The following is a 25,238-nucleotide window of genomic DNA, read 5'->3' on the forward strand; positions in this document are numbered from 1 at the left end:
GTGTGTGTGTGTGTGTGTGTGTGTGTGTGTGTGTGTGTGTGTGTGTGAGAGCAGTCTCGTGGACTCCCCTGGCGACTCACGTGGTAACGGGTCAGCTCCATCTTCCACAGTCTTATTGAGGTGGTGGATGGAGAGGTCGGTCTGCAGGAGGCTGTCTGCTGTGGCTCTGGCCAGCGCTGCAGCCAGGGAGCACGGGCAGTTACTGTAGTTGGGAGGGGGGGGGGGGGGGGGGACACAGTTTATGAATGGGTCAGGAAGAAAAATCATATTAGGATAATCCTCTCTGGAGATCAGCGGTCTTCCATCATTAAGCCGGTTTATTGCACTGAATAACAATGTGGCTTTGCTATTCATAGAGCCGACGACAGAACATTACAGTACAGACCGAGACATTGACATGGCAGATGTTATTACTGATATATTAAGCATATACAGTCTGGTGATGATAACAAATTGCGATACAGAAATGTCAAATATACAGTTGAGGTAGTCTTCATTAGATACAGTAGTTTGTCCACGAGAGCACGAACAAGTTAGTTGTTTTTTACCTGTAAAATGTCAAATACATGGCATAGCTCGATCACTTTTCTTTAAAAAACTAATTTATGCATCCATATCAGAAATCTTTATGTCAACACAATGCACCGGTACTGATATCGACCCAATACTGACTCAAATAGCTGGATTGGATAGTGAGTCATGTATTATCTTTATAATACATTTTAAAAATCTATAAATTTAATACCTATGAATCTATTTGTTACATTTTGTCCTAAACTACAAGTCATAGTGGTGCTAGATGAAAAGTCAGAAGATCACCAGATCAGACATTTTACTGAATAAGTGAAAACTCTGACCAGCTGATGGCACCCAATGACAAATCAGAGGAATCCTAAAGTAAGTAGGCTTTATCCTCTGGGGACCATGAGCGTCTGGACAGAATTTCATGGCAATCCATCCCATAATTGCCTCGATATCTCCGTCTGGGAATAGTGGAGGACTGACCAAGCGAATAATGGACCGTTCAGTTCCTTGAGCCAAATGAAACAAATATTAAACAACACGTGGAAAACAAAACAAACAAACTGAAAAATGAATTGTTACAAAGCTGAAAGACGAATAAAAAGCTTATTCAAACAGAAGCAACATTTAAGATTGATATCCCATGAACCCCATCCCCGGGTAAATTAAACACAGAATACATGTTATCCTTTTTCTTTTTTAAACTGAGTTAATTTAGGACTTCCTGTTAGACACAGATATCCTGTCAGCTGGAGTGAGCTGGTGCCAGTAGTTTGTACCTTGAAGAATAAAAATAAAAAAGACATAACAGCTCGGTTTGAGTGCAGCGGTACATCAGCACATCTGAGAGCTGAGTGTGCTGCTCCTCTTAAGGTTAACGAGAGTGTTGAGGAGGAGGAGGAGGAAGAGGAGAGTGTTTGAAGGACTGAAGGCTTTCTGTAGATAACTGGGTTTCCTTCCAGATGCTGACACTTTGCAAATAAACCCTGAACGGACATTGACAGCTTATAAATAAAGGGACAGGTGTTGTTTTTTAAATGTATCACCTACAGTAGATAGTACCAGCAGGGGAGCAAAGTAATGTACTGCTGTGGACGTATTTTAGACACCTAAAAACATCAACATCAGTGTACACTATATTTAGAATATTCTGCTTTACCTTGCTGTCAGTAGGCAAACAGCACCTGGCCAACGCTTCAGTGCTGTATGATGTACAATAACTATTAAAACATATTTATTCATGCCTGTCCTGGACAAATATGGTAAGTTGCTGCCAGTCACACCCAAATACTTTGGTCTGAGTACATGCACAGAAGTACAAAAAAGTTCAGACAGGTCTTATGTGGAGTTTTGGTGAAGTGGCTCGCTCATGAAACGGTCTAGTAACAGGTCTCAGGTCAGGTTAGCGGGTCACAATCAAGGTTCCAATCAGAAGAGAATATCCTGACCCTTTTCTCTGCATCCATTTGGGGAGGGGGGGGGGGGGGGTCTTTATTAGTTAATTGGGACAACAGGTGGGAGATAATTGGCCTGTTTTCAAACTCTGGAAGCTCTTGAACATGAAAAAAGTAGCAACATGGTCAGTCGGCTAGCATTACGATGACGGCACAGCAACAAGACTCTTCTCTCTTTTCTGTGCATTTAAAACTAAGCCGTCAACACATCACAACATCTGGTTAATTAGTGTTAACGATGTGAAAATGTGCTTTTTCTACGCTGCGACTAGAGTGTGTACATGAAGCATGAAGTTATACAATTTTACTCCAGCTAGCTTGCTAACTCCACCGTGCTTTAATGCTACAGAACATTAAAAGCATGCAGTGCCGGACTTTACTGGTTTTTAAATTAGCGTTCGTGATAGCTGTAACCCTTTCAGTTAGCTTATGCTAATCGCTAGCATGCTGACTGTTATGAGTATGTGTAGGTAAGAGTGCTGTAAAGCGTCTGTTATAGTGAATAAATACAGTTTAAACTCTAACATACATGAACTTATTTATTAACAGACATCATCATCATAGAGCTCTGCAGCTAGTTTTACTAAAATCATTCAGTACATTTATAATTCTGTTAGAATAAAGTCCATCCAAAGATTTACCCACGGATAATTCCGTGTTCATTTAAAACGTAGCAGTGCAGCAGCTCAATAACACGCTGGATGGTGTGCACTTTGAAATAGTCATTGTGGTGCATTTAATTAATCTGAATTGAGTACAACAGAGGGACGTATTCCACGATTAAATGTTTGTGTGTTAAGTGTGAAAGGGCCTCTGTGACTCTTCTGTAAAATGACATTCAACATCTTTAATGAAGCGCTGCTCTTGCTAACCAACTAACAAATAGAAGATATTTAGATTTATGACTGTATATACTAACTATACATCATTCCTCTGATCTTTGCATTGGATTCTGGTTAATTTTAGTATTTGATTATAAACTGTTGGTCGTGCGTCGTCATATCTGGGTCTGCCAGAGCTCTTAGCTCATCTGTTAAACATGCAAAGTTGGTGAAACAGGCAGTGGGTGCAGAAACAAAGCCTCCACAGTGTCCTTGTATAAACGCTCTCTGTGCTTTCCCAAAGAAACGTCCAGAGTATAAAGAAAGAGGAAGTAAAACCAAAGATAATTCCTAAACTTCCTATTGAAACAAGAGCATACACATTCTACGTGAAACTAGATCTACTCCTCTGAATAACACATCATTTAGCAACACAGGAAAATATAAATTTTAATATGAACACTTCAGAATAAAAGTCTCAGTTGAACCCATGTCGGATTTTACCAGATTTTGGGAATGCCGTTTCATAATTTAGCCCAACAACATAAGCAGAACTGAACAAGCAGCATCCAAAGTAAAGCATTTGATTACCTTGCTTTATGTTTGTTTTATTGCATTTGATGTGTTCTTTTGTGTAAACGCTAAAGGTCTCTGCACGGCGTTTCCCTTTAAATGAAGCTGCTGTATCTTGCTTTGCATTTAGTCTGCGTCTCTCTGCCGTCGTAGGTACGTTGAAGTGTTGGAGGAAGTTCAAATGTAAATATGAGACACAACAGGGAATATTCCTCTCTCCATAGCAACCGCAGAAACTACAAATAACTCCACCGTCTTGTGTACAGAAATAGTTAAATTACTCATTTCAGCCTCGGAATGTATTTGTTTTCCTCATGCGTGAACATTTCAACAATAAAGAGTCAGGGATGGACAGTGAGATCCAATTCACCTCACGATTTAGGACTCGTACCGACATTCAGGGGTTTAAAAGGTGGAAAATCTCCAGTTTTAAACATAGCCATGGTCCAAATGACTCATGGCAGTCCTTAGATTTTACATTTTCTTAACTGCTGCAGACACTGTTTTGCATCAGAAATAAGGTTATCTCGTCTTGTAATTCCTCTCCTCACTTGAGAAACTTGGTTTTTTTTGTCGGGTCCTTTTATTTTTGTTCTCAAACTGGGTCGTGGGCTAGATAGAGACATCAGGAACAGAGTGGTTCATAATGCCCCCATAATGCAGTAACCATCGAAGCCTCCCTGAAGATGTGGCAGCTCTATGAGTGAAATATGTTTTTATTCTTAAAGAGGTGGAGCATGAAATGAATCATGACTTTAACAGACATATCTGTCTTAAAACAGCCTATTAGGGCCTTTGTTAGTACAACATATAAATAAATGAGCAAGCCGGGGGTAAGATTCCAAGAAAAAACAAAAGATTTCCAAGATTAAAGTCGTACATTTATGAGAAATACCTCAGATATTCTCTGAGATTAAATTGGCGGATTTCTGGGAAAAGAACTCTTAAATTTGCGAGATTATAGAGTCGAGAATTTATGAGAAAAAATACAGAAAAATGGTGGAGTTCCAAACCATGCTAACACCAGCTGTCTGAATTAAGTTGCTCCTTAAGTAGTGTCATTACGGTAAAGAAGGATCTTTTCTTTCAGAAAATATCCACGTTTTTTCTTATAAATTTACGACTTTAATGTCAGAAACTCAGAGTTTTTTCTCCCCCGATAGTTTTTTTTCTTCTTGTTTTTTCCTACAATGGCCAAAATACGTCACGTAAAAAAACCTACCGTGACGCGGAGAACAATGGGTTAAAGATGGATGCAGTGTGGGTGGATGCTCGGTTAACTTTACTAGAATATGGTTATTGTGATTCAGCGTTAGACACAAAGAGCTCAAGCTTCACCTTAAAACTGTCACAGTTGTAGTACTTTTTGTTCTGCAGTATTCTCTATGAACAGAGTGTTGAACTATATTTAAGGTACTTGTATGAAGGAGTTTATTTTAGATGCACAGGAAAGACTCGTCTTTGTCTTGTTACATTATTTTAAATACTATAAAAACTCTGTCTCTATCTCTTTCTGTCTCTCTCTATCTCTCGCGCTGTCCTCTCTCTGTTCTCTCTCTCTGTCTCTCTCTCTTTCTGTCTCTCTATCTCTCTCTGTCCTCTCTCTCTGTCCTCTCTCTGTTCTCTCTCTCTGTCTCTCTCTCTTTCTGTCTCTCTATCTCTCTCTGTCCTCTCTCTCTGTTCTCTCTCTCTCTCTCTGTCTCTCTCTTTCTGTCTCTCTATCTCTCTCTGTCCTCTCTCTCTGTTCTCTCTCTCTCTGTCTCTCTCTTTCTGTCTCTCTATCTCTCTCTGTCCTCTCTCTCTGTTCTCTCTCTCTCTCTCTCTCTCTCTCTCTGTTCTCTCTCTCTGTCTCCCTCTTTCTGTCTCTCTATCTCTCTCTGTTCTCTCTCTCTGTCTCCCTCTCTCTTTCCTCCCTCTCCCCCTCCCTCCACCACTGGCTGCCCTGTGGGGGTGGATGCTGAGCTCGGAGCCTCTGATTGGCTGCAGGTCACACAGGAGAACGCGCGGCACACCAATGGTGTTTCCCTGTGGCTCGTGCATCACAGTGAGGTCATGTGGAGCGGAGGAGGATTAAAAGGAGAGCTTAATCTCAGTTCACACCATCGCACTGCAACAACACCTCCGACGAGAGGAACGACACAGCGCTGGTTCCACTGGTTCCACTGGTTCCACTGGTCATCTATCAGACATTGGTATTGATGGAAGGAGACGCTTTTTACCCCCAAACTCCATTTTACAATGTGTTGGTTCTGTCCATCTCTCAATGACTTCGCTAACTTACATCAGCTCTGGTGAGACACTGCATTTCATCGTCTCATTATTCGTACTTGTGACAATAAAGTTAAATCTAATCAAAAACGATTCTCAAGGATTCGCACGGTGACGTCTTCAAATGTCTTGTTTTATTGACAAAAAACTGTCCAAAACCAAAAGATATTCAGTCGACCGTTACTACGTTTATATGCACACTAATATTCCATTATTATGAATATTATTATAAAACAATATTCCATATTCGATAGGGGTCGTGTAAACAGCGTTTTCCTTTTTGGATAATCTGAATTAGACCTTATTCAACATGTAGCATTTTCAGATTGTGGGATATGCTGATATTGTTTCGGTTTTAAGAGCATTTCTTAGACATGTTTACAGCACACTATGAATATGCATCTTAATTGGGGTTTTTTATGGCGGTTTTCGACACACTGCCTCTTTCCTTGTAACCAAAGGAAAGCCAAACGTTTGCAGAGATTCATGTTTACACGTAAAAAGTCCACAGAACTGGTCGGAAGGAAAGAACCACCTACATTTAGACATTATGACAGACATGTAAGTACATCATTGTAAGTAAGTACATCATTGGCACGTTTAATGTTACTCTTGAGAACGCGCGGTTGCACGTAAATGCAAATGTAAATGTTATTTTCATTAGCCATGTAAATGGCTTTGAGAGCTCAAATGGGGTCAATCTCAAAGGCTTTTACTTTGAATAAATGTCCCTTTATGTCCCTTCTACCCAACGGCTGTGCCTTCGTCCTGTGTGTGGGTGTGAATGGGTAATTGGTTTGATGGGCAGGTGGCACCTTGCACCCTGCCATCAGTGTGTGAATGGGTGAATGACATGTAGTGTTAAAGCGCTTTGAGTGGTCGGAAGACTAGAAAGGCACCGTTACAAATACCACAACACCGTGGCGATTAAGCCTGTGGCCCACTCATGAAAGTATGGAAATATATAATTAGCTGTCTTACAAACTGGGTTTCTCTCTGTGGCGACGTTCCCTGATTAAAAAAAAGGAATTTGCATTCCAGTTTTTCTCCATTGGATACACAAACAATTAATTATGGACTCAATTCTGAAAAACAGCACGTTAGTTTGGAGTTTCAGACGCAGCCCGAGACTAAACTGAGCACGATTCCTTCGTTTTTGATATTCTAAATCCACCAGGACTTCCATCTTGAGGATTGCTTCTTTAAAAGGCAAAACAGCAATATTGTCTTTTACAGAACAAGGGCACAAAAACAAAACCTGAATATTTTGTACATGTGAACATTGATATAAAACAGAGAAAAGCATTGAAGAAACCGACGCCAGAGAAAATTGGGTATGTATGATTCTTTTTTTTGATGATCCCCTTCCTCCTCTTCCTCCTCTTCCTCCTCTTCCTCCCTCTGTCTCCACCACAGCCGGGTGCTTTTGTTCTCCCGTGTGGAGCGTTCAGCTGCAACAATCGTGCAGCGAAGCTCCGACAGGCTGCTCTCTGGGTGTACGTGTTAGCAGATGACTCATGCACGCAGCCATGTTGGGATTTTTTTTTGCTTTACTACAAGCTTCTTCTTTCGTACAGAATCAGCCCCGGCGTGGAGCAACAAGGTTGTTTCCATAGTAACACAGAAGCCAGCGACTGACAGTTAATGGCGTCGGTCGTCCTGTCGCCAAACCCGCAGAACGAGTGTCTGCATCCTCAATGTTGAGCCTTTGATTCTGGGCTCAAGTGGAGGTGAGGATCCACGCGAGACATTCCTCGTTCCTTTTTCCAAGGAAAGGGGGGGGAAATCCTAAATCCTCCGGCTATATCGCATTATTTATTAATTTATTTTTAAAGATTGAATTCCAGTGTGTTTCTAACAACTGCTGTTATGTGAGCACAGCATTCTCAAGAGGCCATAACAGGGTTACATAACATGAAGAGCGGCGGTAAATCACAGCATTTTACTGCTGCATCGCCCCTAAGATGGCTTTCAAGTGACTTTGATGAATTAATTTGTCTCCTCGGTCCACTCACACACACACACACACACACACACACACACACACACACACACACACCATGTGGTGCTTTAGTCTGTTGCTTGGCTTTCTGGTATCGAATGGTTAGCTGTAGGAATTCACTGATGCTTCATCTAAACTAAAATATATCTAATTTTAACTCAAACAAGAGTCAAATCTTTTTGTTCTCCGAGGGTAATATTCCTGCTGCATTAATGTGTACGTAGCATGTTTCTTTAATTAGTTTGATCTACATTAATCACATGTTTCACATCATGACATCATCCATGAGAATAATCTTTAGTTTAAAATGAGCTCCAGCTACAACAGTAAAACCCTGCTTTTATAATAATCTAATGATATAATATATAATAGTATAACAGTCACAAACATTTTGATACTTTTAATACTCAAAACTACATTTTCCTGATAGTACTGACGTACTTTTACTGAACATTTTCAATGCAGTATTTTTTACACTGTAGTACTTTTACTCAAGTAAATGTTGTGAATACTTCCTCCACCACTGTGTCTCAAAGCAAGCTCGTCTTCATCGTTGTTGGACCAGCAGATGTCAACAAAAAAGTGTGTTCTGCCCTCTCAGCAGTTACAACCTCAGTACACCTTTTGGATGTTTATTTACTTTATTTTTCTTCAGAGCTCACTGATGTAACACTGTGCACAAATAAATGATGGAGCGACTGTGACTGCAGACGTCACAGAGTGCTGCTGCATGCACTTGCGATGCCGCGTTCCACTTAACGATGAAGTGCACAATGTTGACTGCAGAGAGGCGTGTCTAATCTGTTATAAAAACCTGCAGTACATGTGAGTGTTGTGTGGGCCGTGGATCTACTATTTCAACAAGACTTCACAGCAGCTGGAGAGGCGACGCTCTGCAGAATGAGGCGTTAAAGCTGTGCATGTGTCATGTTTCTTCTTTGAACTTGTGTGTCTGTTGTAGTGTAGTTTCCAGATAAAAAAGCCTCCAGCCTCCACACAGAAGCTGCATGTGATTCCCTGTGAGGTTTGTGAGCAGGCCCGGCGCTGCTCTGCACAAAGCCTTAAGGCGGTGTTGTGTAATCCACCAGCTGGATCATTGTTGGATTGGTGAGAGCCCCATCATGCCCTGACCTGACCCGTACCTCCGGAAGCTCCTTTTAAAGTGAACCAATTCCACACGATTAATGAAACGTTAGTGTTGCCATCGACTCCACGTTCACTTAACACAAAAAACAGTCAAATCTACAGCTGTAAATGTATACAAATCCTGTTTTTTCTCACCCTGCATGTTTACTTTTTTCATATTATGTCCCTATGCTTCAAAGGAATAGTTTTGGGATATACGCTGATATTTTTGATGATAACTGTCTATGTTTCTGGCGCGATTAGCTTAGCATAAACACAGGAAGCAGAGGGAAACAGCTAGCCTGGCTATCTCTCAAACAACCAGAGACGTCAACGTTCATTTAATTGTCACCTAACTTTCGTACTTAAGTAACGTCACTTTCATAATTGTTTTAAACCAAACCACGATCTACCTAAGTTGTTTCCTGTGAAGAAGGAAGTTTATTTTGAAAAGACTGTATGCTGGACTTTTGTAGGAAAAATAAGTAATTTTTACGTCAGATATCAGACAAACCCTCTAAAAGTCAGCAATTTTATGAACTAGCTAGTTGCTAATTGTGATTGTCTGCCCTTTGGTGCGGGGCAGGTTGTGCACAGTGGATTTTAGAGTTGTTTTTATTTTATTTTAACTAAATCAGTAAAGTTCTTTCTGCCTCCTGAAGTGTTTTTTAACTTTTTTCCTATTTTCCATTTCAACAATATCCTCAACGTTACTTGAGACAGAAACACAGGACTCTCTATCTTACAACATAGTTGTCCTTTAGGTTTATGTTATGACCATCAGTTTCAATAAATTCAACTTTATTTAAAAAATCATTTTTGGTCTTTTCTTGGGTTTAAATGACATAAAAAAGTAAAGAATATCATCCTCCTTGACCTGCACACCTCTATTTTTCCTCCTCTCTGCTGCAGCCATGTTGGTGAAAAACATCTCCTCTGTAATTGACTCATTTATCATTTATCACACCTTGATAGGTCCAGCTCACCGCTGCCAAAAGAGTTCCTTCAAGGCTGTCAAAAGGGAAATGTTTGAGTGCAAAAAGAAATGTCACTTCAAGGCTCAACGTGTTGCCGTGATCCCGACCATCTGTTCTAAACGGAGTATGAAGTTGCTCGGAGGATGAAGATGACGGTCGATTGTGAACCGCTCGCTGCACACTGACAGCAAACAGCTGTTATGAAACGTCTCCTGAATAAGTGTAACCTCGACCCCGTAATGCTTAACAAACTCAATTTAAAATCCTTACTTTGTAATTAAAATCATTGAAAGCAGCTCATTTCTTATGTAACCTTTCAGTGTTTTAGAGTCTGGCTTTGATGCTCAGCACTGAACCAGAACCAGCTTTATTCACATAAAAGACTAAAGATTGTATACATGTAACTATATTATAAAAACATGTCCAGAAACTTAGTCAACGGTGTTAATTCTGCCACTAGTTGTCGTCAAGTTTTAGTTATTTGATTATTGTTAGTTCTCATCTGTGACATTTTAATCACATTTTCAACGTGCATTTTAAATTTGAGAAGCTTTTCTGTGTCATCTTTCATCTTTTAAATCCTCTCATCCTGCATGTGTGCTGACTAGAATACATAAATGCATTGATTTAAGGACCGTTATTTGTACCTCAGGGTATATTTGTTATGCAGACGCGAGATTCAACATTCCAGAGTTGAACATCATAACGATACAGATTCATCAAAACCAGTAAAGTAAAACATCACAGTATCAAAAATAATATCAGTTATTAGAACTCCTAACTCACAATCATTATTGTAGCTTAACGATTAAGTGGTGTAATAATAACATCCCTAGTTGAGACTCAACTTGACAAGTTAGTTTAGAGATTTTTGGGGTTTTTTTGAGTGACGTTGCCAAATTATGACACGACAAGATTGATCCAATAAAACAGGGTCATCGTGGTTTTTATCACTGAGACGAAACAAATGCTAAATTCTTCCCAAAGGTCCCTTTAGAGTCAGTTACTGTCCAAAGATACTTGTACCTTTCTACACATTCATCAGCCTGCTTCCTTTCCCACTAAACACAAAGCCCACTAACACCCACGAACATCTGGCTTTTGTCTTCAGTGAGAACGTTACAGTCAAAATATCTCTGCAGCAGTGACGGGTATTTATCGGCTCCAGCTCCCACCGGCAAACAACCTTTTCCAGTCCAACGTTCTGTGACGCATGTTGAAGTGTGTTGATAAATATTTTATTTGGACATTATATTATAATTTATTCACGTGCAAAACAATAAATATGCCAGACTCCAGGCAGATAACGGTCATTTTTATCATCAGAACTGTCTTTGTTAATCTTTCCACTACTCACTACTCGGATATTTAAAAAAAAAAAAAAGAAGTAACCACCGTAACATTTCCACTCTTTACTATAAAGCATTATTTATTTAAAATACACGTTTACAAAGTGCTTCCTGTTAGAAAATATGTAAAATAATTCGGTAAAAATAGGTAACAATATTAAACACAGAACAATGAAAGACGGACATAACCGGAACGAACAAACATAAAAAGCTTATAAAGATGTTTTTTAAGAGTCCGAAGACTTCTTTTCTAAGAAATCTTTGGACCTTGTGCGGCTGCTTTAAGCTCAACTTGCCCTTCTCTCCACCCACAGATTCAGTTTTTCAAGGGCAGACAGGTAGGGATCCTGGACTAGAACTACTTTGCATGCAGCTCCACAAACATGTGACTCATCATTTGAATTATGGGCACCTTGTGTGAACAAAAGACTCCGGAGCAGCAGCAGAGAGGAAAAAGCTCCAATAAAAAAAGAGTCGATCCATAACGCTGGAGGAGGGAAAGGAGGACACTGCACACTTTTCAAGGTCGTTGCACTTCCAAAAATGGGGCCTCTCCAGAGTTGAAATTAATTAAGGCGCCTGTTTTTAGAGACGTCAACGTGAGGCACTGCTGAAAGACCGGTGATCCTCCGTTCACTACAGTCCAATGTTATAAAGCATGAATATAAACAGACTGCCAAACTGGACTGTAAGTAAAAGTCCCCGTTTAACTCGTCCAGTTTTTATAAAAGAACAGTCAATATAATTACAATAACTTGTTTAACATTATCGGTACTGAGCCATGAACACCTTCTGCTCCCCCTCCTTTAAATAATACCAAAATGTATCCAGAGATTCTTTCCATTCTACAGTTTGAATAAAATACCTCTCATTGTAATATGTTCTGTACAAAGAGCTGACTTATATATACGAACATTTGTCCTCACAAGGAAAGACAACTTTATGTTTTATAGCTCAGCTTGTAGCACACGACCAGAGGGCTCTAGTTTCCTGTTTCCTGTTTGGAGTTTGCATGTTCTCCATGTATTTGCATGCTTTGCTCCCGGGTGCTCGGCCTTCCTCTTTAAAAGTTCTGGTGAACAGGAGACTCATGACTGTGAGTCTGTCTCTGGCCTCTCCACAGTGCATGCTGGGACAGTTTTAACTGCCCAGTTGGAGGAGGATATAGAGACAGAGGGCAATGCGTCGTACTGTGGAGAACACGCCCACCTGAGGGGAGAACAATCTGGCTCTAACCTCCTGTTCTGCAGAGTGAAGCCGATGCTGAAGTGTCCTAAAGCTGCATTCTCTCTAGTGTCCACCAGGGGGCGACTCCTCTGGTTGTATAGAAGTCTATGAGAAGATGACTCTACTTCTCTCTTGATTTATTCCCTCAGTAAACATTGTAAACATGAGTTTATGGTCTCAATCTCTAGTTTCAAGTCTTCTTCAACACAGCATGATGTTCATTTAGTACATTATGGTCCATTTAGAGTCAAACAGACCATAAATGATCAATTGTTTCTACTGTCGGCATATTTCCATTACGTGGTAATGCTTGTCTTCTTATTTGGATAGCATGAAACTCGGCCAATAGACGCTGACGTGAATGAACAAATACAACTTGCCAGAATTAAAACAAATTTCTTTAAACCTCTCTTTATTTTTAGAAAGCCAAGCCAACTTGTTTTGTTTACGGTTCACAACCTCTTCTCCTTTAACTTCATTTACTGGCAGTTTACGGGCGGTTTACGGTCATGCGTAGCCTACAGCGCCAACTTCTGACCAAACTACGCTGTAGCACAGTTTATTCGCTCCAAACCAGTTGAGAGAAACAATCCTAATTTGCATAAATTTTTTGTGCAACATTTTAAAAGTTTGTAAGATATGAGAGGTTCTCATCATGGCTAAGGAGAGCCGGAGGTTCTCAGCTAACGATGCTAACGGAGCTAACAACGGCCAAAGTTTTAACACGTAAGGGTTTACACAGCAACTAGTTGTTTGAGGCTGAATTAATACTTTGAATGTTAAATACAGCTCCTTTTTTATGATTAGAGATCGAATGGAAACACAGCTACTGTTTATCCTAGCTGTTTCCTGGCTGTACTCGTCAGAGGATGTGAATGAAATACTGCAGGCTCAACAGTTGCCAGTGGTGATGGAGGGCAGTCGCTGAGGCTTCTGTGGTAATCCCAGCGAGACACTCTGATTAAGGGATTACTCCCGCAACTAATTTCAAAGGCTTGGATAGCGCAGACCAGAGCCAGGAGGCGAGAGAGGAGAGGAAGTTTTTTTAAGGATGACTGGACTGAGAAACATTCTTCCAAGGACGAGGATAGATGGAGTTAAAAAAAACAAAAAAACATGTTAGCACTTTAGCAATGCTTCCAGCACTGACTGCTTTGTGTGCATTTCCATTGTTTTTCTAAGACGGGATGCCTCCAATCCACAAAAAAAACACCTTATTTTAACACCTTATTTTAAGAGGAGGCCGACTTCGCCTCAAGCAGCCTCAGTTTTCAGAGTTGCTCTAGAAAACCATACAGTTACTCCCCAGAAAGCCTCGGAGGACATATATCTCCAGAGGGATCAACTCTCCTGGCTTCATATTGCTCTGATTAAACAGTGGACAGACAGATGGTAGCGTGAAAAAAAAACTAGGACTTTCAAAAAATGCCACGCAAACGCACTCTCTGTGTCGAAACGCATATGTCGACGTTAATTTAAAGCTTCGTCTGCTCACTGTAACGTCTTGTTTTTCTGTGTGTGGAGGAGAGAGGCAGCTTTTACAAGAGCGGTGCCTCATGTTTATTTAGTTTTTTTTAAATGTACATTGAGTGTGACGAGAGCTGTATCCGTTGTCTTTTGAAACTAGTTCAGCTCAAAAAAGGAGGTCAGTTCATTCTGAGACGGTCCATGTGGGACTTCAGCGGATGAGCTGATTTGTCTGCCGCGAAGTGACAAAAACCGTCTAACGTTTGCTCGTTTTGAGCTCGGCTGTGTTGTGGATCATCGCTGTGGTTCGTACACACACACACACAGTGCATCCCTCTGTGACATTGCTACCGAAGCATCTGCTGGGTCTGGTCTGGGTCGTGACCTTTTGATGTTCTAAATAAAGCAGGAAAAATGGAACATATTGTCAGATAAACTTGAGAGTGTGCTCCATGAATACAGCTTCATCCTGCTGGTTGAAGGCTAATAGACCTCTTTTTATTAATGAACCACTACGTTCCACAACGTCGGAGACCTTTGTTGCATGTAGTTCCCTCTGTCCCTCATTTCCTGTCATGTTTCCACCGTCGACTCTCTAATAAAGGCATGAAATGTCCCAAAAGAATGACTTAAGCTTCAGGGAAACACCATCACACCCTCAGATTCCGGAAAAGGTCAGACCTCTCTCCACTTCCGACCTGCCAACAATGACAATTAATTATGTTTTTGATTGAGCAGGAACGGTTATATGAAGCTCAACGAGATCAAACCGCATACTGGTGACAAGTGCATTAAACTTGCATTCTCACTAATGTCCATCAGGGGGCGACTCCTCTGGTTGTATAGAACTCACTACAACTAGAGCAGTCTTATTGAAAAATGATTTGTGAATAACTTTAGTCCTTCTACATAGAGCCATTTCTTGGTCACATAATCATAAATAAAGACAATAGTGCACAAGTGGGAAACAATGAGTGTTCCGGTGGGACGTGAGGGATGAAAACACAGTTCCTCTGTAACTAAGGCATGTTATCCAGCTCCAGCGGTTCATAAGAGACGACACAGTCCCCAGATTAATAATCATGTTGTTATTTACAGGAAACATGCAAACACACACAGAGAGATGCCTCTTCAAACTAAAGCTGCAGGCCTTGATGTGACCTTCAACTAATTAAGGAGAACACATACAACAAATGATATTTGAGGACAAAAAACAAGTACATGCGTGTTTCAGCAAGGATTAAAATCAGTACATAGCGCTCACACTATATTAAGAAATAAATCTCCCATCCCTATTTTTCATTAATTATCACGCATTTCATCATTAATCGACATCAGCTTTGTGCAGAGGGCTTTGTCATCACATGTAGTGCTGTTTTACTGCTCAAAAGTGGATTTTATTGCTCGTTAATTGAACTGCTTTTATTCTGTACAAATCGCTCCGTGTTACTACGGATGAAATGGTCACTTATTTTGGAGATGCACCAGCAGCTACGTGTGAATGCAGCCCCTGGAGTGTAGGAGTGATGAGAGTGTGTGTGGGCAGGTGGACGTGAGCGCTGTTTTTCCTCCCAGCTGTGCAGCATCCTACTTTCTGCAGGACGGCCTGAGGGAAGTCCTCGTTAATTAAGCCCTGGAGGGCTTTGCTTGTTCCAAACAAAGCCGGCGCTCGACCTCGAACTAGAGGACACGACTAATAATGGCTCAACGAAATGTTGCTCATCTTAATACAACATATCGTAGCTGTGGGAGGCTGGGGTATATATTATGACTTTACACTCGGTTGTATTGAAGGCAGCAAAAGCAAACAACATATTGAACATTTACCGTAACAAAGATAACACTTAAGTAACTGGGAAAAGCCCAGTTAGGGCAAAGAGAACAATGTGAGACAAGAAAACAACAAATCCATGTTGCAGTTGACAGTCTTCATCCTAAATCTGTCACCTGCAGCTCCTCGAACACCACTTACTCTTTTGTGTGTGTGTGTGTGTGTGTGTGTGTGTGTGTGTGTGTGTGTGTACATACTTGAGTGTGTCGTGTGCTGGAGGAAGCTGGAGCTACCCCCTAGTTCTCTACAGCTGCGGGAGACGTTTCTGTTTAATGAGGTCTAGAAAGGCTCTCCCCTCAATTACTATCTATTAGCTCTGAGTGTGAGTGTGTGTGTGTGTGTGTGTGTTCTGTCATTTAACTCCCCCTCTTACTCCTCTTCATGTCATGATCAATTCACCAGCAGCCTGTACAAACAGTGTCAGTGACGTCGGACTACCGAGAAGTTTCTTTATTCAAACTAAATTGTGCATTAAATGTATTTTTTTAGTTCATTTCAACTGAATAGAATAAAGAACGACATTATCAGTCCTTTAGGGTCGATACCAGCGCTGTAACTATCTACATTGGATGTACATTGATGCACAAAATGCCGAATCCAAAGTTCACAAGCGTGAGTTATGCCTGAACACTTTCAAAAAACCCTTTTTAGCATCTGAGGTTAACACAACAAGCTGATTGGCGCGCGAGTCAGTCACACGATGGCGAACTCAAGACATTCTTAGCCAACTAACACTAATACGAATTTGTCGACTAATCAAGCGGTTGATTTAATCGGCACAACTGTAGAATTGAGTTTCTCCACAAAGAATCAGTCACTTTAAATCTTGTTTTTACCAGAGATGAGCTCATAAGTTTCTGATTCAGCATAAAAACAACAACTAATTGACTAAGAAATCTTGGTCGTCTGACATCAGAGCGACCGATCAGCTCGAGTACAAATGATAACATTTTCACCGACAGCTTGAATAACTGGAAACACATCCAATACGCTAAAGCACATTCGATGGCTTCACTAAGGTGTGTCGATCATCGGGACGAGGAAAAGGCAACTTGTACTTTCTCATTTTATTTTCATAGCATAGTGCTTTTCAGTGTTATTGCCCATTAAGACCTGTAGCCTTTTGGGAAAGTGTTCGTACAGTAGAATAAGTGTTCCTTATTTCTTAATAATGAAAATTGTTTACCAAAGTTGCCGGTGAGTAACATGCTTCCTCAGTCTGCAGCCGGAGGTTTGTGTCTGTCTTTGACGTTTGTATTACTGTCTGTTTCAAATGAACAGAAATGGATCCTTGTGCATTTGTTTTTTTCCTGCTGTACCGAACTTGTACCGAACCGGGACTCTTAAACCCAAACCATGAGTTTTGTGTGGACCCCTAGCCGGTACTGACACCAATGTAAACATTAGAATTGGTAAATCTAAAAGTTAATTAACTTAAAGGTGTAGAGTAAACCAACAAATGTTGTCTTTACTGTTCACCGTTGCTCCCTGAGGTCTTTCAAACCTGTTGATCGTGTTTCCTTTTACATAAAACATGTGCGATTTTTGTATTATATTAAATTATGCTTTGTTTACATCCATTTTTTCTTTTTCACCGCTAACTTTGTTGGCACAGCAACTGTTGGATGTAAGAATAGTGTGAAATCAATGGCAGGACGTGAATTGCGGGCCCGCATCCTCATGCGTGATATAAAACTCATAGACACACTGTTCCACAGTGCCACTAGCAGTCAAAACCTCCACAAGGTACCAACTTAAAACTACGTAACAGGAGAGAAGGTGCAGCAATCATCTGGTCTTAGAACAATAACCCACATTCGTCACATTTAATAGAATCTAAACCATTGTGGAGTGAATGCATCACTCATTACAGGAAGAAATTCAGGCCTTTCAGAGCACAATAGGTCTGCCGGCTAAAAAAAGAACAATTTCTGTACTTATCGTCTCCGGGGCCTTTTAAGAGGCGTTAAGAAAATCTGAAATGCTGTGAATGTGAAACCAGTTTCACCCTCGTATCAATACGAGGTAAAAAGCTGTTTGTTTAACAGAAACTAACGACCGACATTAAATTTCTTGGTCTTGATTTGGTTCAGGCACAAGTCTCCATAACAGCTTAACAGAGTCTCTGAACTCTACTGGAGGGATGAACATCAGCCTCATAAAAGATGTTCCCTCATTGGGTGTTTTGTTCAAAAGTGATGTGATAGTTCAGTGTGAAGAAGCTAATTAAACCCGGCAGGAATTACTCGCTACACTCTTAGAATAAAGGGTTCCAAACGGGTTCTTGCTGAAGAGATGAGGGTCTTCCCAGAACCCATTTCCTTCTAAAGAACCCTTGTTTGAAGAAATGTTTTCAAGGGATCTTTTTAAGAGTTACTTCCTTTTTTGAAGAGTTCTTCAGGATTCTAAATGAAACCCTTGGATATTAAAGAGTTCTCCGTAGAACCCCCTAGGGGAGTTCTGGTTAACACTCTTAGATTAGAAGGTGGAAATGTTCTGGATAGACCCGCCAGAGAGGGTTCAGGGTGGAACCAATACACCATACAAGGGTTGTCTATAGAACCTCTCATAGGGGGTTCTGGGTAGACCCTTTCACAGATGGTGCTAGGTATTAAACCTTTATGTTGGGTCCTAGGACCTCTAAAAGGGTTTCAGGTGGAACCTTTACAAAAGGTTTGTTCCAGGAACTAAAGGCTGAAGAACCCTATATGGTTCTAGTTATCAGCTTTTATTTTGAAGAGAGTATCTTATGGTTCTAATGATCCATAATTCCATCCTTTGCGATTAAAATAATAATTTAGCATCGAGCTATAAAGAGACTCTAGGATGAACTGATCAGTCACGGTCACAGCGACCTCACGTCCGTTCTCACGATATCTCAAGAACGCCTCGAGCGATTTTCTTCAAATTTCGTATTTATCTCCGTCGTACTGCTGCAAGATGCGGGATGAGTCTTTGTTGGCATATCGCGGTCCCTCCTCTTTACACAACAATTCCACAATATTTCACACAAATATTTTAACAAGATGAAGCGATGACGTTTTGGACAGACACGGATGTAAACTGCAACACGACTGGTTGGCGGAGGCGGTAATTCTAGTTCACACAGCAGCATGATTTTAATCATACTTGGGAATAAACACCTTCTCACACACACACACACACACACTCAAAATCCCTGTGTTCAAAGGGAGTCGACTGCATCATCTTCTGTTCAGATGTGACTCCCAGCTGCCTGGAGCAAAATGGATTAAAACCTAACTGGCGTCATTTTAACACACACACACACATGCATAAGCTACGTTTATGCACACCAAGAGCTTCACCCGCCCCCCATTAACACACACACACACACACTCACAGAGGGGATCTCTCTTCTTGCAGAAGTCTATTATTAGCTGTTCAACCCAGAGACAAACTAATGACACGTTGGGATGATTCACCAGAGCTGCTGCCTCCAACTATCATTACTCTCAACAGCTACAGTAGACAGCCATGCAGGATGCTGGCCACCACACAAACATATACGCACACACTCACACCGTCGGCCTGCTTCAAGACGCAGCAAAAGTTCTCATCCGTGATCATCTGAGGCCCACGTGTCTGCAGGTTTTCCCTCCCAACGCCGACAAAAAACCTCCTTCATCTGATGTCATGAACTCATCATTTTATTTTAAATCTGCCAGCATCAGTGTTTTCTCACCGTTATGTTTTAATTGGGATAAGCTCAATACTGTTTTAATACCAAGAAGAAAGTATTCAGATCCTTTTACTGAAGTACAAGTACTTAAAATACTGTGAAAATACTCCACTACAAGTAAAAGTCCTGCATTGAAAATGTTACTTGATTAAAAGTATGTAAGTATAATCAGGGAAATGTAAATGTCTCCTGGCATTCTGATATTATACATTCTGTCATAAGATTAGTATTACTCATGCATTCATTTAAAAGTAGTATTTTACTGTTGTAGTTGTTTGAGGTGGAGCTAATTTTGAACTATTAATTGATTATTGTCATTATGGATTAATCTGTTGATTATATTCTCCATTAATTGCTTGATTGTTTGTAAAAGAAAAAGTCTAAAATGGTGAGAAATACTGTCAAAATTACCCAGAGTCCAAAGTGACACCTTCAAAGTGTTTAAGTCCAAACCTCAAAATTATTACGAAGACATTAACATTATTAACATTATTAAAAGGAAAAGCAGCCAATCGTAATTTGTAAAGTAACTAAAGCCGCCACATAAATGTTGTGACGTAAGAGAGAGAGAGAGAGCCAGAGAAAATGAGTAAAATTTAACAACTTAATGCTTCATCCACTTAGGAATCACCAGATGACTGACAACTTTGTTTGCCTCATTTTCTGTAACCAGTGTAGCATTAAAGCATGGTGGAATTAGTTAGCTGGTAAGCTGGCTAGTTAGCTAGCATACTACATTGTTTACAACCACAGCTTAATAGCCTTGATAAACCTTGTGAAAGATTTCGTCAGGCATTTATTGTGTCCGTTTCCCGTCATCTCTTCACTGTGTCTCTCTAATAAAGGCAAACAAATCAAAGACTGTTGTTAAATAAATAAAAGGGTTTGTAGAAAAACATGGTTATTATTTAATTCTGAGAGTAAGATATCAAAGAAAAGATCAGTGGTGAAGCTTGGGTATTGCATATCTCAGTATTTGACACACTAATCGCCATAAATATGTCATTGCAAGAACAGAGACATTAAAGGAACAGTTGGATAGAAATCTCTGATGTTTGACTTATTTATTTATTGCCATATTTTCCTAACTCTAAGCAGCACAAACTCTAAAGAACCTGGTGTTCTGCTTTCTTTAGCTCTGCTGTGGTCTAAAGCCCTGTTATCAAACTGTCACATACAGCATGAAGAACGCCGCATTCAGACCGACTACAAAAACACCATTATTACTGTGCAAGGACACCTGGGATGTTACCCTGACAACTGAGCTATATACTGTAAAGAGGTGTTCAGGAGGGATCAGACCTCCTCGACATGTACGACAGCTTTAACTGGCAGCCGGCCGCCATGTTAACGACAGCATGAGTGATGCATTCGGTCGCGTATCAGCTCTTGAATGAAGGTTGATACTTGATCAGTAGTTCCCTTTTAACGAGTCTGAGTTTGACTCACGACGGCACTGAAATCCGTGAGATCAGCTGCTTCTTCTTCATCTTCTTCTTCATTTGCGCTCTAATAGATGTTGACAGTTTGTCCGTTCAATATAAAGGTCCAGTGTCTGGTTTCTGATCTTAAAAGGTTTGTTTAGACAAACATCATGAAAAATACTCGGTTAAACCTGCAATAACTGGGATTTCGGAGTGATACCAATGCACAAGGCACCCTTAAAATGACCTCTCTTACGTTGCCATATTATCATCATAGACCTAGATCTATTCTAACTAGGGAGAATTATAGTTTGGGTTAAATACCTACTGTATTAAGGTTCTATAATAACCGACCCTTCGCTAAGTCCTGACCAATCATATCGTAGCATCGTCCAGCTCTGACCAGGGTCCGACAACTATCCGGCTCGTCTCCATAGACTCTCATGCAATACTTTTTATATATCATTATATATTTCCATTGACCATCCGCTAAGTCCCGCCCTACAACAGTAGCCTGGCTAATCATAGAGTAGCATCTGCCAGCTCCGACAGCTATCCGTCTCTGCTTCGTAGACTCTCATCAATGGTTTCATATATTCTGGTTTTAGTGGATTTGGAGCTCGTTAAACGTTGTGTAATAGTGATAGTTTTTATCTGGAGTGGTTGGAAGGAAATAAACATTTCTAAAATGTTGTTTCTATGTAAAAACCTCTAATGCTAACATTAGCATATAATTAGCTATCGTTAGCGCATCCTTCAATAGTGTTAGCAGGTATACTGAATGTCTACACATGCTGCTTTAGCTTTTTAATGCTTGTAACAGTGAATAAAGACCTACCCGACTTCACAGAAACACATTTCATTGTCTTCTGTCTCGATCTCCAGGTGGTTCACTTTTACATTGTAGCTAATCTGTAGCTTTAGCTTCTATCTTTATCTTTTTAAACATGTTTTCACTGATGAATCAGTTTGACATCCAAGATATAAACTTCAAAAACACATATTGTGTTGTGTGTCTGCTTCTCTCTGAACGGGTGAATTGTGGTCAAAGCCAAAGTCGATTGTCGGTTGGAAACAAACGGCGATCTGCCGTGTAGAAGTCTGACATTTCGTTGAGCCTCTCCTCACATCCATCAGTCTGCAGGCTTTTATTACTCTGCAATAAAATGTCACACTACAAGATTTAAAGAGCAAGAGTCATAATCTATGTGTCACTTGAACGTCAACATGTGACACATTATCTTGTTGTTCCAGAGGGGGGGCAGTGTTCCTCATGATTTTAGGATCATTCCTGTAGCATCATATCAAAATCCCCAAAACCTCAAAACGGTGTAATTCTGTGTAATTCTGTGTACATAAAGCAGCAAAACTTGAGTGCCCATTTTGACCTTGTGAGCAGCTGTAACGTCCAGCTGCTGGTAGGGACTCTTAAGATAAACTGCTCCATGGACGGCTTCCAGAGAGCGATTCATAGACTCCAACAAGCCAAATGTACTGTACGAGATGCTTCCTTGGCCAGGAAACAGAGACAGAGGGACATTTTACTTCAGCAGTGAGCTACAGTTATTTTGGTGAGTTTGGCTAATGACCGTCTGACGAAGCCAGATTGGACCGACTCCATTTTAAATGACTGAGACAACCTGGTGAGGAGCAGGAGCAACACGGATATTACACCACTCTAATTCTCCACTTAATGGTGACATGTTTCTGCTTTGTTCAACATATAAAGGCTTGTACTTGTCAGGGAGCCCAGAGATTTGATTAAAGAAAAAGAAAATATATTTGTTGTAAAAGAAGTACTCTCATCCTTTAATTAAGTAAAAGTAACAATGCCACAGTGTGAAATATACTCCATTACAAGTAAAGGTCCTGCATAAGAACAAAATAAAAGTACAAAAGCATCATCAATTAAATGTATTGAATCTATCGAGAGTATTTATTATGCTAGATGCCTCCTTTTGAGATGTTAAATTATTATTTATATTATTTTAGTGTAGTAGCTGGTTGAGGTGGAGCTAATTTTGACTGCTTTATTTCCTTTATCCTTAATATATTTTATAAATTGATAATTTGTTTTGTATGTAAAATCTTAATCTGCAGAGTAACAGTTGATTAAAGAAAGAACGGCAAAGAACAACAGTGAAGGCTTCAGTGAAGAGGTTCAAATGACGGCTTCTCAGGTGGTTCACCAGCCGTAGTGCAGGTTGCCAGATACAGCTGTCTCTGCAGAGGCACGATGGTATCAAACCTGCCAACCCACGGTGACCATAACTCTTCAGAAAGCTGAACACAGTCACCGCTGCCGGTCTGTTTGTTTTTGCCAAGAAATAGCTCTAAAACAGCTAAGTGGTGATACAAATTTGAGGTACTTGTACTTGCCCCCGGACCTTGAATAGTATAAGCGGTTACAGATAATGGATGGATGTACTTTACTTGAGTGTCTCCATTTTCTGCTACTTCATAATTGGGGGATGTTATAGCTTTTACTTTATTACATATATCTGAAAGTTCAAATCAACAGTTACTCTGCAGATTAAGATTTTACATACAAAACAAATTATCAATTTATAAAATATATTAAGGATAAAGGAAATGCTATATATATATATATATATATATATATATATATCTCACCAGCCAATCAAACCTGGACAAATCTGAGACAAGACGACACGAATACGCAGTGAATTAAAACACTAATAACGGCTGCTCCTCCAAACAGGTCTGCTCTCCACCTTTTTATTTGAGAAAATAAAGGATATGAAAAGCACCTGACAGAAACATATGCTCTCTCCATCCCTGCTGGAGCTCATCCTGACCTTTTCGGAGTCGCACGCATGAGCTCTGCGTGGCAAAACTGGCCTTCAAGAAGTCATTTGTAATTCGTACTTGCGAGCAGCAGTCCCCGTTGCCACTTCGGTGCCCTAGAATGAGTCCTTCCACCTCGTTCTTCATCAGCACAGTTTCTGCACCTATTTTAGATTTCAAAAAACCAGGCCAGGCAGCAGAGCTCTCTCTCTCTCTCTCTCTCTCTCTCTCTCTCTCTCTCTCTCTCTCTCTCTCTCTCTCTCTCTCTCTCTCTCTCTCTCTCTCTCTCTCTCTCTCTCTCTCTCTCTCTCTCTCTCTCTCTCTGTCTCTCTCTCTCTCTCTCTCTCTCTCTCTCTCTCTCTCTCTTAACTCTGTGAGGCTATCACGTCTAAAACACTAGATTCTGAAGAGATTAACTCATTCAAATCATAAGCAGAGCATCATTTTACATTTATTTTTATATGCATTTGTCTGTATGCATTATAGACACTGATGTGCAATAAAAAAAATGTCATGAGCTGGAATTATTTCCAGAAAAGAAAAAAATGCAGCGACGGTTCCGTCTGTGTCTCTGGAATTTGAAGAGTCTATAACGATTGAGGCTAATAACGTGTAACCGGTTGTGGTTATTTTTAGCCCGCATGAAGACGCGCTCAGCGGTGATGGCGATGGCTTCCTACACCATCGTGACGTAGTGCTGTTACGCAAAACAAAAAAAAACAGGGGTTCACCTTTTGTGCACCTTCCAGCACCGACATTAAATCAAGGAGGCACTGTACACGCACATTTGTAATTATTATTAAATTATTATAATACAGAATAATACCACACGACCCTGGGTCGCGTTTAACTTGTGTTTTATCTTTAATTCCTCATGTTTCAGTAGAGACACTTGACTAAACTTGGTGTTGGACACACCCAGCATGGCATGAAGACACCCGGATTATCTGATGTGGACCCGGTCAAAACAAGCACCGTGTAAACTGCTACAGTGACTTTATTTTATTTTATATACATGACACCAACACGGTACACAACTACATGCCATGGCATTTTAAAACAAGAAAGAAAAGTGGACACTTAACTATTTGTAGAGGTGCTGGAGACACAGGTCGAGGCATTCCCCCTCCACTTCGTCCTCGGTCACCAGGTCCGACAACGGGCGCATCGGCGGCGGGTCGCTCTCCTGCAGAGGCATTCTCATCTCCCGGAGAAAGAGCTCCAGGAAACGTCGGAAGGTTTTCTCCTCTGCTGTAGAGCCGGCCATCATCTCTCATTCCTGGACAGACAGAGACAGCTCCGCCCGTCAGAACACTTAAGAAGAGTCGTTACTCTGGACCGAACTAGTTGGGACTGTCGGGTGCACGAGCACACTACCTGAATGAACGTGGACTATTACCGGTGGAGCAGGTGACTTGTTGGTCTATAACCGGCGGTGCGTCTGCGTCTGACCGCGGTGCGTCTTGGATGCGCGGACCGTCGTTGGCGTCTCCGGTTTATCACTGCTGGACTATGGGCTCGCTGTCAGGAGCTGGACTGAGAGACCCCCATTCAGAGCATGGGGTGGGAGCGCGCGTCGCGTTATCGGGGATTTCGCGGATGATCGTCAGACGGCGGTGACGTCAGAGGGAAAGCGGAGGCTCTATACATGCAGGTCGTGAACGCGCACGTTAACGCCTTCTCCTCCTGA

General features: G+C 40.9%; 1 protein-coding gene across 2 annotated transcripts in view; it reads right to left on the minus strand.

Moving 5' to 3' along the window:
• Positions 1–25,146, minus strand: part of ppm1e (protein phosphatase, Mg2+/Mn2+ dependent, 1E) — a 33,504-nt gene extending 8,358 nt beyond the window's left edge. Inside the window, exons 1-3 of one of the 2 annotated variants that reach the window (XM_031874059.1) lie at positions 24,926–25,146; positions 24,634–24,827; positions 81–202 (exon numbers count right to left, since the gene is read on the minus strand). In XM_031874059.1, coding sequence (XP_031729919.1) covers positions 81–202; positions 24,634–24,818 — 307 coding nt within the window. In that variant the 5' untranslated portion in view covers positions 24,819–24,827; positions 24,926–25,146. Of the gene's footprint in view, positions 1–80; positions 203–24,633 lie in introns of both variants that reach the window. The other variant, XM_031874058.1, reaches the window with a different exon arrangement.
• Between the last annotated feature and the right edge of the window lie 92 nt (positions 25,147–25,238).

The sequence above is a fragment of the Anarrhichthys ocellatus genome, unplaced genomic scaffold, assembly GCF_004355925.1.
Source record: "Anarrhichthys ocellatus isolate YVR2014 unplaced genomic scaffold, GSC_Weel_1.0 scaffold78, whole genome shotgun sequence".
Taxonomy (NCBI): Eukaryota; Metazoa; Chordata; class Actinopteri; order Perciformes; family Anarhichadidae; genus Anarrhichthys; species Anarrhichthys ocellatus.